Source organism: Pelobates fuscus, chromosome 2, assembly GCF_036172605.1.
Source record: "Pelobates fuscus isolate aPelFus1 chromosome 2, aPelFus1.pri, whole genome shotgun sequence".
In the NCBI taxonomy this organism is placed as follows: Eukaryota; Metazoa; Chordata; class Amphibia; order Anura; family Pelobatidae; genus Pelobates; species Pelobates fuscus.
The window spans coordinates 35252807-35271932 of record NC_086318.1 but is presented as its reverse complement, the minus strand read 5'-3'; the positions used below and the strand labels follow the sequence as shown (position 1 = coordinate 35271932).

Below are 19126 nucleotides of genomic sequence, written 5' to 3'. Positions count from 1 at the left end.
TTTAAACCTTTCACCACTACAACTACGTCACACACAGTCTTGGAGTAGGGTGCGTTTATCACAACTCACTTGTTTCCTTTAACCCCTTAAGGACGGAGGACGGTTCAGGACCGGCATCGGCATTTTTGCGTTGCCGACCGGTGACGGTCCTGAACCGTCCAATGTACTTACCCGATCACCGTCGTTCCCCTGGCAGCGATCGGCGGTGCTCCCGGTGTGGGGAGACTGCCTGCAGCCCAGACAGTCTCCCCATGGCGGATTAGGACCCCTGTGGCCATGTGATCGCCCAACAGGGCGACCACATGGTCACAAAAGGTGTCCTAGTCTCTGCCTGCAGGGGGACTGTCTGTGCTGACAGGCAGTCTCCCTGCAACTGTAAAATCAAAAAAAAATTTAAAGTGAAAGTAAATAAAAAAATAAATATTATATATGTGTATATGATATATAGACATATATTATACCTATATAATATATGTCTATATATCATATATATAATGTCATGCTAAGTGTATTTTTATATTGATATGTACATATATTAATATAAAAATACACTTATAATTAATTTACACATATATATATAATATATATAATAACTATATATATTGTATATATATATTATTATAAAATACGAATAATAAATAATTTAAATTAAATTAAAAAAATAAATAAAAATTAAAAAAAAATTATATATCTATACGAAATTATAACTGTATTTTGATATTAAATATATATATATATATATATATATATATATATTTATATCAAAATACACTTAGAATGAAATTGTATATATCTATGTATATATAAATAAATAAAAAGAATGCAAACTATTCATATGTCCATATACAAAATTACATAAATAATTATATAAATATACACGTAGACTTCAAATATATAAATATGCATATATTTAAATTCTACGTGCGTATTTATGTAATATTTTTACATAATTAAGTTATTTTATTGATTGCAATTTAAGGGACCTGCCTGCCAACCCAGGCCGAAAGTCCAGAGAATTTAATTTGCTATCACTGTATTTTACCCTGTAACGTTCTACGACACCCTAAAACCTGTACATGGGGGGTACTGTTTTACTCGGGAGACTTCGCTGAACACAAATATTAGTGATTCAAAACAGTAAAACATATCACAACGATGATATTGTCAGTGAAAGTGACTTTTTTTTGCATTTTTCACACACAAACAGCACTTTTACTGATATAATTGTTGTGATACATTTTCCAGTTTTGAAACACTAATATTTGTGTTCAGCAAAGTCTCCTGAGTAGAACAGGACCCCCCATGTACAGGTTTTATAGCGTTTTTGAAAGTTACAGGGTCAAATATATGGGTCAAAAATTTTTACATTGAAAATGGCCAGGTTGGTTAGGTTGCCTTTGAGAGCGTATGGTAGCCCAGGAATGAGAATTACCCCCATGATGGCATACCATTTGCAAAAGAAGACAACCCAAGGTATTGCAAATGGGGTATGTCCAGTCTTTTTTAGTAACCACTTAGTCACAAACACTGGCCAAAATTAGTGTTCAATTTAGTTTTTTACTTTTTTCACACACAAACAAATATGAACGCTAACTTTGGCCAGTGTTTGCGACTAAGTGGCTACTAAAAAAAGTCTGGACATACCCCACATTGAATACCCTGGGTTGTCTACTTTTAAAAAAAATATGTACATGTGGGGTGTTATTTAGCAATTTATGACAGATAATAGTGTTACAATGTCACTATTGATACATTTTAAAAATGTATGTTTTGAAACCGCAATATCCTACTTGTACTTATAGCCCTATAACATGCAAAAAAATAGCAAAAAGCATGTAAACACTGGGTATTTTTGAACTCAGGACAACATTTTGAATTCATTTAGCTGTTTTTTTCCATTCGCTTTTGTAGATGAGTAAAAGATTTTTCACCTAAAATTCAAAAAACGTGTATTTTTTTTCAATTTTTCATCATATTTTTTAATTTTTTTAAAATTAAATTACATGAGATTATATAAATAATGGTATGTAAAGAAAGCCCCTTTTGTCCTGAAAAAAACAATATATAATTTGTATGGGAACAGTAAATGAGAGAGCGGAAAATTACAGCTAAACACAAACACCACAAAAGTGTCAAAAAGATGCCTGGTCGCAAATGTACAACATCGCAAAAAAAGTCCGGTCCTTAAGGGGTTAATGCAAAACAAGCCACACCTCCCCTGGCTGTGACACAGTTTGCATAAAAAAAAGTTCCATTTTCAGATGTTAACTTATTTTAATAAAAAAAAAGTTTTTCCTGCTCTGTAAATTGAATTCTAAATCACATAGGAGGCTTCTGCAATGTCTAGCACACATAACCGTGCAGGAGATAAATTCTACATTAAAACAGAACTTGCATTAATGGAAGTGTAAACATTAGTTGCCTCTTTACAGGAAGTTATTAGAAAGGATATGCAGGGAGATGTGGATAAACAAAGTGATTTTACTCCTAAATGGCAGAGAATTGAGCAGAGAGACTGCAGCGTCGTGATCTATACATTAAAACAGCTTCATAAAGCTAACGTTTTATTGGTGACTGTAGTGTCCCTTTAAATTCACTTAGATTTAATGAATGACAGTCTTAGTTTAGCAAACTGGCTCAAGAAAATCCCTGTATGATCAATACTTGTAGCAGTTCCACAATGCATTAGTAATTCCAACCAAGTCATCAAGATTATGTTTAGCTGGACAGTAAAGATATATTCAGTTAATAAAGAATATATACTAGTAAGGAGAAAACCCTATGACAAGAGAATACAAAATGTATATTGTGAATATGACTATCACAAGAAACCTAAAAACAGAAAATACACAATGGTGTGAACTGTTTGAAAGCATACAATAAAAAAGGGATGGGGTAGGAGTTCTACTCACATGACTCAGCCACCCCAGGCTCTGTATTATGCACTCTTGGATGCCACGAAGGGCTAGAAGATCAAATTCCAAAATTTCCAAAGAACTGTAGGAACTGGAAATTGGATCATATAGCCCTCGGTTCTGAGTCAGCCCAGAATACAAGCCAATTGGGGTTGCCCACATACTGAGCACTGTTGTAGTGCTTATTTATAGAGATTTGTGTGACTGAATTGTAAGAGCGGCAAGAGAACGGATAATGCATGAACTCTTATAGTGCTTTCCTTTCTGCAGTGGGCAATAGCCAGTCTCGTAAATTGGGATGACAAAAGGAGTTAAATCTGACTTGGAAGTTTTGTACAGAGTTATTTTATTGTTAGTGCTAGAGTTGCCGCAGGTTGTTGGGTCCAGAGCATCGGCTGGCTTCATAAATTGTACTTCCCCAGACCACCCCACAGAGGAGCTGGAGAGAAAGTCACGGTTTCTCTCCTTAGCTCCTCCCCCACAATATCACTATTGGCAGAAGTATAATTAAATATATCTGGGAATTTGACGGTCACCGATTTTGGACAGAGTGAGTCTTTTATATAATGCACGACCTGGATAACCTGAACCCATGGTAGGGGGGCTTGAAGTTTGTTTTTTTAAAAAACATATGTACTTAAGAATTTAAGATTAAAAAAAAAAAATGTAAACACAACAATGTTCATTTTTATTATCAGGAAGATATGTGATCAGTTCACAAGAAGACTATGGAGTTTTGCTAAATAAATCTGAATACATTTGAGCCATTGAATGAACTCACAGGTCCACAGTGTAAATATTCAACTTGCTTTATACGATTTAAAGTGTAAGAAAAAAAAAAAATGTTTTACAATATCAGGAATAAAGGCTGTGAAAGTCTGCTCTTTTGTTAAAATGTAATTATTTGTATCAATAATTACCAAATCCTGAGACTGTTTTTGTACAAACTGTTCTGTAGCATACAACTTGTCCAGCAATACTCTGGTTAAAATTAGATTTAGAGGCAAAACATTCATAATTTAATTTTCTAAAAAACTACAACTGAATTAATTGTTTTTCTATTTTTTTTTCTTCAAATAAATATTCCAATATATAGAACTATTTAGCATCTTAGCCATTTGGTTTGCTGCATCTAAGCACTGCTTCTAGGTGTGTACTAGGAGAAATTCTAGAGTTATTTGTGCCAAACCTGTAAGTGTCGAGGGGGAGTGCGCGGATTAAGCTGCTGAGGCCAACTGGAGTAAAGGACTGACAAGCACAGTGTACCCCAGACTGTTTCCTGTGAGGACAGGCAGCTGGATTTAACATCCTTGAATCGATCGTCAGTGCTGCACAACTTTAACCTTTTTTGGAATATAACGATTTTTAAAACCGTTCTGCCGGTGGCAGATATATTTATATTTGACACTGTTTTCCTACATCACACTGACCAATTCCAAGCATGTTTGCTGCCAAAAGGATACCTTATATGAGTCACTGTTGGAGTTGCATCACAGGAACAGTAGGTGGAGTTGCATTTTGATAATGGTACACAATTATTACATTGTAACCTTGTTCTCCAACTGGCACTATAAATAAATAACTGGTTCAGACACTGTTCTGACGTATCCCCCATCTCTTACGACCAGTAAGGTCCTATATTGCTATGAATCCTGCCCAAGCTACTTAAGCACAGAAATAATTATTCACCAAAAAGTGCCAATCGTCAGGAATTCAAAGTGCATAACAGACTGAGAAATTTTAAATTTCAATCTAGTGTGGCCTAAATTTAAAAAAAATTCAGTTAAAATTCAATTTTACCTTTAGTGAATAAGCCTTCATCCCACACATGATGTTGCATTGCAGAGTTCCCACTCTGCACGTTTTTTGTAGACAGGGATAAATTCTCCAATAAAGAGCATTTTCAACCAAACTTTGGTTCTTCCCTCCCGAGGTTATATCTATTCATGCTCTATAGTTTTAAATAACCCATACTAACCTAACCAGCAAGATATCAGATATTTAAAGATAATCACTTAAAAACCTTAAATTTTCTCATCTCCCTTGGCTGAGATTAGGAGTTGCACTAGAGACAGGTGTTTTAGTCAATGTAGTTTTCAAGTGGCGTTTTCTTCAGATAACCAACATAGGTTTCCCTCATACTATAGCTGTGTAACTCCCTGTACACAGACTTTCATTCGCAGCTTTTGTAGTAGATGCAGAAAAAAACCAAAAAACATTTATAAGAAACGCCCTAATTGGGCATTTCTTTTTTTAGTTTTACCAAGGCAAGATCTCGTGTCCTTTGTTTGAATTACTCCTAAAGACACGTTACTGCAGCTGGCAAGGAACAATCCTATTTCAAGATTACATAAATACAAATTACATGAGTGACCGCATTTTAAATAGCTTCGGGAGTGGTTACTGACAAAGTGGCAGAGACAAGTAGTTAGTCTTGAGAGCAACAGGCTCATTAAGAAAAATGTTATCATCCCTGAGAAGATAGACCATTCTCCAGAGAGGCTGAGAGTCACTTTGCCATTTCCACATCACTGTAAGTAACCCTGTACTGAAATTCTGCACTTCTTATACATAAGACAACGATGCAACTTCACTCACTTTACTGAGCAGCACATGTTCAATTCAAACTGAAACATTTACCCAGATCCCGGTAAAGTTTTTTTTTTCTTAAATTACATGTGTTAGTATTAAACAAAAGTTAAAGATCTATGGAACTGGCACTTAAGTTTAGTCTTCAGTAATAAAGTGCTATATCAATACATAATATATTGTTCAAAATGAACATGACAAAACATATTACATAAGTAGTGCAAAAATTTTATATTAAGACATCGAAGGAGAAAGGGATAACGTAACTTAACCATCCATGCTTGCTCCGAAGATAGTACATTTAAGAGACCAGCTTAGGGTTAAACAGATTTAACATGCCAAGATATTTATTTAGTGAGTCTATGCCTAGCATTTATAGAACCTATTGGAATTGAACCCTACTTACTGTACGGCAGTTTTGCCCTGATTTTAAAATATGTATTGCCATAGTTAAAATATACAGCTCTCTCCATTATTGCTTGAAATGGAATTTGAGTTTTGATTTTCTTTAAACTAAGACTCTAGACATATAAAGTTTCACAGCCATTAAAACGTGAATTCTAAATTAAAGCAAAGGTTTAGATGGTCTTGTGAATCCTACGTGTTTTAAGAACCTTTCAGAAACATAAGTAATATTTAAATTCAGTTATTTTTTTTTTTTTAAACTTCTAATTTAATAAGGTTGTCTAGTGTAATACAGTCCCACCATATATGATCTAATGTGCCAGGTTCCTAGTTGTATCTTCAACATATGGAGGAATGAAAAAGAAAAAAAAAATATATAGTATTTAATGGGAGAGCCCCCTAAAGTATTTATTGCAGTGATAAAATGGATACTAAATACGATATAGAAATAGATACACACCTGGTTACTTATGAAATAGTATATCTTTAAAATATTAAACAGGATGAATAGAGACTTCCCACACATACAACCCACCTGCTCATAGATACTACAGTCAGTTGGTTTGGCCTAGTTTGAACATTTAGGGCCCTGAGATTAAAGTATTCCAGAGATTATCTAACCCTGTCTGTTACTGTGTTTCAGAACAAAGTGCTGATTTCCTTCTCAGTCTAATTATGACAATTATTATGCAGCTGATGCATGTAGTAAGCTGTTAAAGTGTTGTCGTCATGTTTGGCAATGTAGATTTAAATAAAAATAAAAATTATATATATTAACCCGGCTGGTGAGTGCACAGCAATCTTTTGAATGGAAGGACTTTTCTGAAAACACATTTGTAGTATGTCCTGCATTGTAAGCGACTGGGAACAAACAGAGCAAGAGCCACTTAGATCATATTAGTTGTTATAGGCTTTCTTATGTTAGGTGACTGCAAGAGATCCCTGGCAAACTCACAGGAACTGACTTTTTTCCCCACAAGACAAAGTTTGCAAAAAAAAATATCCCTTAAACACCTAACTTTACTAAGCCTTTCGCAACTACCAATGCATCATTTTTTTGGCAGTTTCTACTTTTTACTTTCCATATTATTACTCTAACAAGATTAAACCTGTTACACACAACATCCACTGTTTTACTGCATTTGCCAGTGCAGGGCTTAAATAGGGTTCTGTCATTAAACACCTGTTAAAGGGAGGGGTGCAAAACCAGGATTTAGTCATACTAACTATACTAATATATGTAGAACAGAATGTGTACACCGACCTGAACATGCATACTTTATACGTGTGCAACTGGGAACAATTGCCACAGCATGCAGAATACAGTTCACTCAGCTAAAAAAAAAAAAAACACTGGAATTAGGGAACATAATGAGGTTTAGTTTCAACATTTGCAAATTTGCACACACACACAAAAAAATTGGGGTTACAATCTTCAAAAGATATATACATTTTTGGATTTTACAAAGCATTATCAAAATGGACTTGAACGTTCACCAGATTTTAACTTGTTTGGATGGAACGGAACAGCTGAAACCCCTGGACCAGTTTGTTAAAATCCAGACCGGAATTTAAAACATTTGAACTATTTACCCTCAGCATCACATGGAGGCTGGCTAGTTCTTGATAACGAGCTACTACAAAAACTAAATAAATACAAATTTAATTCAATTCAACAAATAAATCAATGTTGTCATTATGATCCTCATTTAGCTAAAGTAATGATTTTATCCACCAACATACCATCAGTGTGGGCATATCCACTAAACAGTGACTAGATTAACCACATTAATACAGATAGTTTAAAGGCAGACGCTGGTGGAGTTTAGTATTTTATTTCTGTTCTAGTAGTGAAAATAAAGGGAAATCTTACTTGCCCCTCTGCTGTGGCTGCACCATTACTAATGTCCCCCGTTCTATTCAATTCCTCCATGCATTGGTAGACTTTTATGTTTATGTAGAAGTTATTCTTCTGTGACCCTCTTACCATTCCTACATCCATTTATGTTGTTCACACAGTGGGTTTTGGTTTTAATAGCTCATTAACTGGGCCTCTGGAAAACTGCAATACTTATACCCAATAAACATCTAGAGGTGCATCAAATACTGAATATGATCCACTTAAGTCTTTATTCAGACTCAATATTTATGTTAACTCAAAAACGCATTATTCTGCCATTTTAGATGAGTCCTTCCTATTTATCACCTAGCCCACTTTTGGGACTAGGTTTTAAATATCACAATCTTATCCACGTAAAAAGAAAATTGAAGAGTAAGCCTGTAAGATATACAACTACATCACAGCTTGGTGTACTACATCACAGCTTGGTGTATAATTTGTAAGTTGTCCATGGTCAGGGCAAGTGCTAGAGTGGTCTTGTCTTGTGCCCTAGACAAGACCAGCTACAAGCACCCACTCCCCCCCACACCAAAACAACAAATGCCAACTTTGATTTTCACACTCAGCCCTCTGTGTGTCTCGTTGTCCCCCCCAGTCATTTGTATGTCTCTAAGTTCCGCCAGTCCTTCTGTGTGACTCTTTGGTGGGGCCCAGTCCCTCTGTGTGTGTCTATTTATCCCCTAGCACCTATGTATCTCTTTGCACCCCCAGCCCCTCTGTTAGTGTATCTGCCCCCCAGCACCTTTATATGTTTTTCTTTACCCCCATCCTCTTTGTTTGTTTCCCTGTTTGTTTCCCAAGTCCTATTTCTGTGTATGTGTGTCCCTCAAACTCCTCTGTGTGTCTCTTTGTGCCCCCATCTTTCTGTGTGTCTCTTTGGGTCTCCCAGCCCCTCTGTGTGTTTGTGTACCCCCAGCCTCTCTGTGTTTGTCCCTCTGTGTCCCTTCGCTCCGTTGTTGTGTGTCTCTCTGTCCCCACAGCCCCTCTATGTGTCTTTTTGTCCCACAGCCCCTCTGAATGTCTATTTTGCCCACTCATTTTTGGGTGCCTCTTTGTCCCCCCCAGCCCCTCTGTGTTTCTTTGTCCCATCAGTGTTATGTGCTTCTCTTTGTCTACCCTATCCATCTGTGTGTCCCTTTTGTCTTCCCAGACCCTCTGTGTTTCTTTTTGTTCTTTCCAGTCCCCTGTGTGTCTCTTTGACCCCCAGCCCTTCTGTGGGTCCCTTTGTCCCCACAGCCCCTCTGTGTGTCTACTTGTCCTGCCAGCCTCTCTGTGGTTCTCTTTGTCCTTCAAGCCCCTCCGTGTGTCTCTTTGTCCTCCTAGCCCCTCCGTGTGTCTCTTTGTCCCCCTAGCCCCTCTGTGTGTCTCTTTGTCTCCCTCAGCTTTTGTGACTCTTTTTACCCCTAGCACCTCTGTGTGTCTCTTTTTACCCCTAGCACCTCTGTGTGTCTCTGTGTCATCCCAGCCCTTCTGTGTTTCTTTTTGTCCCCCAGCTTTCTGTGTGTCTGTTTGTTTCCTCTAGCACCTTTATGTGTCTCATTGTCCCCTCAGCTTTTTGTGTGTTTCTTTGTTCTCCCCCAGTCTTATGTGTGTCTCTTTGTGCTCCCATCCAATCTGTGTTTCTCTCTGTCTGTCCTTTTGTCGCCCCCCTGCTCCTCTGTCTATCGTTTTGTTCCCCAGCACCTCTGTGTGTATATTTGTCCCTCCTAGCCCTCTGCCTGTCTAAATGTCCATAGATAAAGAAATAAAGGAATGTCCAATGACCTAAAGTCAGGAGAACATGGTGAGGATCCCTAATTGATTAAAAATATTCTATACAATATCAATCTTTATTGGAAACATAAAGTAAGAGAGAAATAATAATAACCAAAATGAAAAATAATAAAAAGTAACCACAGAGTGACTGGCACTAGGGTGGGGGGAGAGTAGGTAGGTAGGACTAGGTGGGGGTAAATGAAGTAGGGAGGGAGATAGGAGTAGTAATCCAAAAAAAACAGCTTTATATCTGTACAGAGCAATAATGTCTGCAACTTGCCATGTAGATTTGCTACTGTAACACTAGAGAAAGGTTGTAGCCTACAATTGATACAAAATATCCTGTAGGGCAGCTCTGTATCCTGTGTCGTAGGCTGTATAGGTTAACCAATAATCTAAAATAGATCCCAAGATAATATAGGTGTTAACATCTTAACCCAACAAATGATAGACAAGTAGGAACAATAGGCTAGCCCTTAAGCAGCGACCACTTCCCCAATTGTTTGCACAGAGCTATCTAATATAAATTTCTAGTACATACTAGTATACTCCTGTCTGTATAAAGGAGTCTTGTAAGAATAATAGTTGCTCGAAAGTGCTGTCTGGTATCTGTACTCTTTTACTTATATCTGAATAGTGCACGTCAGTATGTTCCTCTCTGTATAGGTAAACTTGGTAGAAGTGCTTGCTCGAAGGTACTGTCTAGACACTATACTCAAATCTGAGTGATAAATCTAGCACACCAGCTGAAGGGCGTCCGAGATATTTCCTCCTAAACACACCCTATATCTGAAATACCCTTCCGTAATAGTCCTAATACTGCCACAACTGCTTGCGAAATCCCCCCCAGAGAACCTCCTGCTTCTACAACATAACGGTGCTAAAAAGTGCAGTGAACCAAAAACTAAAAGAAAGTCATAAAGACTAGGTGAACCAGAGCACGTTTCAGCGCTACCTAAGTGCTTTCATCCTGGGCATTCAAATGAGCCGCCCGGTAAGGTCGCGTTTTAAATGGTTGGTGGTTGGACCTGCAAGATTGATAGCCAATGAGATTACTCATGGGGCGTCTATGTTTCTGTTCTAAATCCTCCTATTTTTAACTCACTCTATAGATGGTAATGAATCCATAAGTGGTGACGTAACTATTACACCGCCGAACATCGCTATTGGGATATGATGATGTTAAGAATCCAGGAGGAAAGCTGAAGAGGATTCAGATTATACCCATGTATTATGTTTGAAAAGGCAGGACATACACGATGCGGCATTCACTGAAATTATGTAGGAGTGTGAAGTGCAATCCGTGCCAAAGTTTATACATAATTATTGTTATTTGGAAATCTTTGCTCAATTAAAATAGTCTAACACTTGGTGTAAAGCAGTTTTTCATCATTATTGAGGTGCTATCCTTAGAAGGACTTAGTCATCTCCTTATTTATGTACTTGTTAACCTGTGAGTGTGGCCTAAAATATGTGGGCAAAACAATACACCCACTTAAGAGAAGGATTATGGAACATGCCTATTCGGTATCTACCCTCAAAGACACTCCAGTGGCCAGGCATGTTAGAGCACATCACAATGACTCTCCGAGTGGCATGAGATTCATGGGAATAGAGACGGTCATACAAGGGAAAAGAGGAGGTGACCTTGACTTAGCCCTCAGAAAAAGAAAATGCTTTTGGATCCATAAACTAGATACCTTGGCACCTAGAGGACTGAACGAGGGATTCACTTTCTCCCCCTTTATCGGTACTTAATGTGTCACTCCAGACCTTGAATTTCTAAATATTGTAAATAATGTAATTTATTGTAAAATCCCCACAGGGATAGTAATAAAATAGTAAAAAGAATATATCCTTTTACACACACACTCAGTCAGAGTGTTCAATGTATCAAATGAAAACCAATAGGTAGCTTTATGAATCCATTGAATCCTTAGCAATTCGGGAAAAATCAGGCTTTACTAATAAGCAAGGACACTATTATGTCTACAAGATATATCCTCGTAGAAAATGCAGTTATTGCAAGGAACATGCAAAACTGCATTATGAGGTGTTGTGTCCTATTGCAACATGAGAGAGTAATATTTGGTAATCATAACAAACATTGATGTATACATTTTACTTATGATTGCAACACAGTGTTAATTTCCAAATGGATAATAATAAAATCTCTCCATACACTCACCCAGTCAGTGAGTTTAATGCAATGCATGGAAATTAACAGTCTGCATTCTGAACCTGGTAGCAGTCAGCATAAATATATATTAATCCTTTTTGAGCAATAAATAAGGACATGATTACGTCCTTCTAAGGATAGTCCTTCAATAGTGATGAAAAACTGCTTCACACCAAGTGTTAGACTATTTTAAGTAAGCAAACATTTCCAAATAACAATAAGTATGTATAAACTTTGGCACTGATTGCACATAAGGCTCCTACATAATTTCACTCTAAGTGAATGCCGCATCTTGTATGTCCTGCCTTTTCAAACACAATACAAAGGTATAACCTGAATCCTCTACTGCCAGTCACTCTGTGGTTACTTTTTATTATTTTTCATTTTGGTTATTATTATTTATCTCTTACTTTATGTTTCCAATAAAGATTGATATTGCATAGGGCGTTTTAATCAATTAGGTATCCTCACCATGTCCTCCTGACTTTAGGTCATTTGGACATTCCTTTATTTATTTATCTATGTGCAAGTACAGGGTTTACTCCTAATTGGATCCCTGTACACACCACACAAGTCCCTCTCTTTTAGGGGACTTTTTGTCTGTCTATATGTCCCCCCACTTTCTGTGCATCTTTGTCCCCCCAGCCCTCTTGTGTTTCTTTGTCCCCCCAGCTTTCTGTTTGTCTCTTTGTCCACCCCATCCTTCTGTGTGTCCCTTTGTCTCCCCAGACCCTCTTCTTTTTTTTGCCCTTTCCAATCATATGTGTGTATCTTTGACTGCCAGCCCCTCTGTGTGTGTTTTTTGTATCCCTCAACATTTGTTTGCCTCTTTTTCCCACAGCATCTCTGTGTGTCTCTGTGTCCTACAAGCCCTTGTGTGTGACTCTTTGTCCCCCAGCACTTCTGTGTTTCTTTGTCCACCCCAACTCTATGTGTGTCTCTTTGTTTCCTCTAGCACCTCTGTCTCCTAGCTTTCTGTGTGTCTCTTTGTCCCTCTAGCCCCTCTGTGTTTCTTTGTCTCTTCAGCTTTCTGTGTCTCTTTGTGCCCCCAGCCAATCTGTGTGTCTCTTTGTCCCCCAGATCCCTCTGTTTGCCCTTTTGCCCCCCCAGACTCCTTTGTGTTTCTCCCCTCCCCCCCCAGCTTTCTGTGTGCATGTTCCCCCAGCCCCATCTGTGTGTCTCTTTGCCCCCATCCCTCTTTGTGTATTTTTGTACATTTATGTAGCATGGCCAACTAGACCGTGGTGGGGGATCTTCTGTTTCCTCTACCCAGTCTGACAGAAAGCTGTTTGGTGCTCTCAGCGAGCAGCTTCCTTGTCAGACCGGGTTAAGGATACAGAAGATCCTCTACCACGGTCTGCTAAACTACACTGCATGCAAGGACTGGCAGGGGGGGGAGCGCTGTGCAGTCACCTGGAGATTATGCCTCCAGGGCTGGTGCACCCTAGGTGGCTGCCTAGTTTGGCTAATGATAGTGCAGGCCCTGTCCAGGGTACTAGAATAGATAACATTCACCACTGGTTAATCTATGCTAAAACTATATATTAACGCCAACTCTAATGAGGTGCCATTTATCACCTTCAAACAATATGGCTGATTACTGGGAAGACATTGGAGGCTACATAGGCCAGCTACTCCTCTGCTCAGTGCTCTTTCATAGATGCTATAGCATAGGTGGTGTTGTTGCATTTTGAGGTTTTTTATTTTAACTTTGCTTGTTTACAAATGCTGTCCACAAGCGTGTGTTGTCTTTATATGGTTACTCTGATATCTGGTAGCTTCAGAAGTTTCTATAGTATGATTTTCATTAAGCCCAGGACTACACTCTCTCTCTCTCTCTCTCTCTCTCTCTCTCTCTCTCTCTCTCTCTCTATTTCTGCATCTTAATGCTACTCTGCAGCAGCAGAATTTTACAACCTTTGAGTATGCTGCTTCTGAAAAAAAAACATGTCTTACAGGCTATATCACTGTATCAAACCCATTATGAAATTTAAATTATACTTACTAAAACATTGCAATATGTGTTTTCTATACAGGATTTGATGAAAATATTTTTCCAATGGAACCAATTACAATCCTGTTTTCCATCATCTGTATAGGTCTCCTATATTTTTTGTATGGACAAAGTAAAAATAAGTATCAAAATTTTCCACCGGGACCAAAACCTTTACCAATTATTGGAAATATACATATTTTAGATCTTAATAAACCTTTTAATACTATGACGCAGGTAATGTTTAATTAATAACCCTGATTGTTGCTATTTGTTGCATCTTCATTAAACCAATCTTCAGTTTTGAGGGTTTTTGTACTTATGACAACAATGAGCATTGTAATTTCAATAATAATAATTACTGGAACAATAATTTAACATGGGATCATTGCAGGGATTGTTTAACTAATTAATAAGCAGTAGCAGGAAACTTTTTTTTTTGTTTTACATATGGAGTAATAATTTTGAATACATTCTCAATTAACTTGATTTTAAACAGAATGCACACTTTCTAATCTAGTTTTTAGTAAATAAGTACTCACCATAAATGATATAAAGTTTATATAACAGAGTTCAATATTTTTGAGTTTTCTAAAATAAAGAAACAAGTGTTAATATTAGACTTATGCATTCAGTTTTGGCTGAATTAAGATTCAAACAAATTTGGGTTGATTAGCCCAAGTCCCTGTCTCTTGAGTTCCTTATGGATATAAAATTGAGCAAAATGCTAGGCAATACCTGAATAAATTCAGATGCTTCTGGGTTTGTGGTTCTCTCTGTGGTGCCACAGAGTCTCATCTTCTGTTAATATTGGTTGTAGGTCTTTGATGATATTCCGTATTTCCTCAAGAGCTGGGTTGTAGGTGACCACAAGTGGCACTCGTGTACATATTTTTTTTCTCTCTGTACTGTAGCAGGAGCGTGCGTGGAGTTTTTAAAGCAGAGTTGATTTTTTTGGTAATAGTCTTTGGTTTGTAGCCTTTCTGTCTCATAGATTGGGAGAGTACATTTAGATAAGAATTGCGGTCATTAGGATCAGAGCATATGCAATGGTACCTAGTGGCTTGGCTGTAGATAATGCCCTGTCTAGTATGGGAGGGGTAGAAGCTGGAGCTGTGTAGGTAACTGCACCTGTCTGTGGGTTTTCTGTAAACCGACGTATGGATTGTGCTATTGTTACATGTCACAGTGGTGTCCAGAAAATTCACAAATATCCATTTTTAGTTTGATTGATGGATGGAATGTGGTGAAAGAGTCATGGAACTGTATCAGTTTTTCTTCGCTTTCAGTCCAAATTATGGAGATATCATCGATATAGCGATAATATTTGTATGGTTTGGTGTGTTGTATTTCTAGGAATCTCTGTTCAAGATCTGCCATAAACAGATTAGCATATTGGGGTGCCATCTTAGTGCCCATAGAAGTGCCCATGGTTTGTAGGTAAAACTCATTGTTAAAACTGAAGTAGTTATGTGTGAGGATAAATAGTGCCAGTTCTGTGAAAATTTGGGGGCTGTATTTTTGGTTGTAGACATGAGAGAGAAAATGGAAGCAAGCATTGATGCCATCTGTATGTGGAATGTTGCTGTATAGAGATTCCACATCCATGGTTACAAGGATGTTGTTAGCAGGGAGATTGGTGATTTGGCTGAGTTGGTTGAGGAAGTCGGTTGTGTCTTTTATGAAGCTGTTGCTGTTGGTGACTAGAGGTTTTAGGGTATTTTCTACCAGTCCTGAAATATGTTCTGTGAGAGTTCCCATTCCTGCAATTATGGGTCTTCCAGGATTACCTGCTTTGTGAATTTTGGGAAGCATATAGAAAGTGCCCATGCAGGGACTAGTTGGTATGAGTGATTGCAGTTCTAGATGTAAATTCTCAGGGAAGGATTTAATGAGCTAAGTTGTGATGTATATTCCTTGGTGGGGTCTTCATTTAGTTTTCTATAGTATTTGTCATCTGACAAGTGCCTATCACCCTCTTTTATGTAGAATGTTCACTGTTTTTTACATCTATAGAGATATATATCTCACAGAGGTGCATTTAAAAATTGGATCAAATGCAATATTTTTAAATTTAAAGTTGTTATACAATCCCCCTTTCATAAATTGAAGGTTTGACGTGACGTTATCTAATCGTAGAATAGGTGATGTCATTAGGACCAAGACAGTAGTGTGGCAGTGCACAAATGAAAGAATGACTTGCTGGCCATACTGTATTTGTGTGTTAGCAGGTATATACATTTTGAAATAATGTGCAGTGGTCTTAAAATGTAAACATTGATAAAGAGTTAGTTCGTTTTCGGAACTATTTATATAATTTGTGTGCAAATTTCCATTAAAATAACCTCCTGGGTTTGCTGTGTATCATCAACTGTTAAGAAAATGGTAAATGGTAAATTATCATATCATAAATTATCATATCACTGAATAAAACATTTAGTTATACTGTTAACACATATAGGAATGCCCCTACATACCACATAATGAAAATCATTGACCTTAAAATGTAACCCCATATTCTTTTTTTATTTTTGCTTTGCAGCTATCAGAGAAATATGGCTCAGTATTCACTATTCATCTAGGATCAGAGACTATTGTTGTCCTCTGTGGTTATGAGACAGTGAAGGATGCTCTTGTTAATCATGCGGAGACATTTGCTGCAAGACCCAAAATAAAACTGTTTGAAGAAATCTCAAACGGACATGGTAACTGATTTAAACATGTTTGCTATAATGTATTGAAAGGGTTTGTTCCTGCTTTTTAAAGTGATCACCAATAATGTTCAGAGACATTAATGGAAGGAGGGATGTGTATGATTGCAATAGATGGCATAGAGTTGGCCTGGAAATTTAACTTCATAGAATGAATGTAGAGCATATACAATAATAAAAACAAAATGCTACAGGCCAGTGCCATACACATAGAAAAGGAGGTAATAAAGGAGGTAATAAAACATGAACTTAAGAGGGACAAAACAATAAAAATACAAAAAAGTGAAAGAGAAGTTCAAAAAATAAATAGGGATACAAAAACATACAAAATAAGAGGACAATAACCCTCAAATGGATAGATGGATAGATAGATAGATAGATAGATAGATAGACAGACAGACAGACAGACAGACAGACAGACAGACAGGCAGAGACAGACATTCACTTTTTGGTTGTGGAGTTGGTATCTCTTTTAATATAGTTTGCAGTATATGATTTCTTCCTATTAGATATGTATTACTAACTTTTTTTTCTTTTTAAACGATTCAGGTATTGTTTTTTCCAGTGGTGAAAACTGGAAGGTAATGCGAAAATTTACTCTTTCGACACTCCGAGATTTTGGAATGGGAACAAAAAAAATTGAAAACAAAATATATGAAGAATGTGACTCATTAATTGAAAAGTTTTGCTCATTCAATGGTTAGTGTTAATACACATAAAATATTATTTATTCTGACATTTCCTTGAGATTTCAAGTTGGGTGAATTGGAAACAGTCTCTTCATTGGTACTTTTTTTCAAGGTTTGGTTTGAGATACTATATTAGGAAGGTACATTGTAAGGAGACTGATCACAGAATGTAACTAGGAGTTGTTTGGGGGAGGGGGGGACTGGCGGCTTCATGGGAGTGGATGTGAATTTTGTGAGTTCCAAATGGACAGATACAGAAACTCGCTGAAAAAAGCATTAACAATGAGAATAGAAACAGGGTGTGATGGAAGGTAAGAACCATCCAAATTCAAAATTCCCATACTGGGAGTTGAACTCAGGCTGCCTGGGTTAAAACCAGGATTCCTAACCACTAGACCATATGGGAGGCTGTGGGGAATGGGGAATGGGGAATGGGGAATGGGGAATGGGGAATGGGGAATGGGGAATGGGGAATGGGGAATGGGGAATAGGGAATAGGGAATAGGGAATGGGACCTGAGCTAACTTCTAGCAAAACACCAGGAGATTTAAAAATAGAAACATTTAATGTGACAACAGATAAGAACCATTCGGCTTATCTAGTCTGCCCAGTTTTTGAATACTTTCATTAGTCCCTGACCTTATCTTATAGTTAGGATAGCCTTATGCCTATCCCAAACATGCTTAAACTCCTTCACTGTGTTAACCTCTACCACTGCAACTGGAAGGGTATTCCATGCATCCACTACCCTCATGTGGGGAATGCTATCCCGATAAAATTAGCATACTGCCAATCAACCTTAGAGCCGGGAATTTAAGGCTCTGCTTAAGGTGAGCATAACCATTATCACCAATATTATATCCATTTTCCATACAGTACTACCCATCTGGTTTATTTATATTTTTTGCTCTATATCCCCGGAGGAATACCGTTTGGGACAAAGGGGTGTGTTGCTGCCTCAAAAGCAAAAAGGAGTTACTTACGGAGCCAATACCATATAGGCTCCAGCCCATGTGAGTGGTTCTAGCCATTTGTCACTATCACTCACTTTTATTTTGTAAACCATCTGCACTATATTGTCTTTTTGCTGTTTTGTTTTGTATGTACATTCGGATATATATTTTCAAGATTGTCATTGTACTGGAGGGGTGAGTGTACCCCCTTACCATTTATACCTAATATAGCGCTCCACTTGTTGGTATATAGTCTATACCTCTCTTTTTTGAATATTTGCACTTTACTGTGAATTAGGGTATTACACTTTTTGTGTTGAGCTGCTTCTTCTGTTCAGGCACTTTAGAGTATCACTCACTATCTCCGCAAAGAGAGAGCTGTTAACTTCTGCAATATCACTAAAAATATTGAAGATAATGGGCCCAAGTAAAGATCCCTGAGATACCCCACTGGTAACAGGATATTGCTTCAATTACACTCCATTGACTACAACTCTCTGTTGCCTGTCACTCAGCCACTGCCTAACCCATTCAACAATATTGGGATCCAAACTCAGAGATTGCAGTTTATTAATGTATTCTATGTGCGACAGTGTCAAATACCTTACTGAAATCTAGGCAAGCAATGTATACTGCACCACCTTGATCTATTATTTTAGTATCCCAATCAAAAATTCAAATAGATTAGTTTGGCATGATCTCCCTGAAGTAAACCCATGTTGTCTTTGATCTTGAATTTCATGTGATTTTAGATGTTCAACAATCGTATCCTTTAACATGGTTTCCATCACTTTCCCCACTACTGAAGTAAGGCTTACTAGCCTATAGTTACCCAACTACTCTCTATTACCATTCTTGTGAATTGTCACAACATTCACTAATTTCCAATCTTCTGGGTCTATTCCTGTTAACACTGATTGGTTAAATAAATCCGTAAATGGTTTTGCTACTACACTACTAAGTTCTTTTAATAACTTTGGGTGTATCCCATCAGACACCATTGACATATTTGTCTTTTTTCCTTAGACAACTGAAAT

At 37.5% G+C, this 19126-nt stretch overlaps 1 protein-coding gene across 1 annotated transcript in view; it reads left to right on the top strand.

Moving 5' to 3' along the window:
* LOC134586126 (cytochrome P450 2K1-like) overlaps positions 1–19126 on the top strand; it is a 205994-nt gene that overhangs the window by 120610 nt on the left and 66258 nt on the right. The window contains exons 6-7 of the mRNA XM_063441636.1: positions 16279–16441; positions 16997–17146. Coding sequence (XP_063297706.1) covers positions 16279–16441; positions 16997–17146 — 313 coding nt within the window. The remainder of the gene's footprint in view (positions 1–16278; positions 16442–16996; positions 17147–19126) is intronic.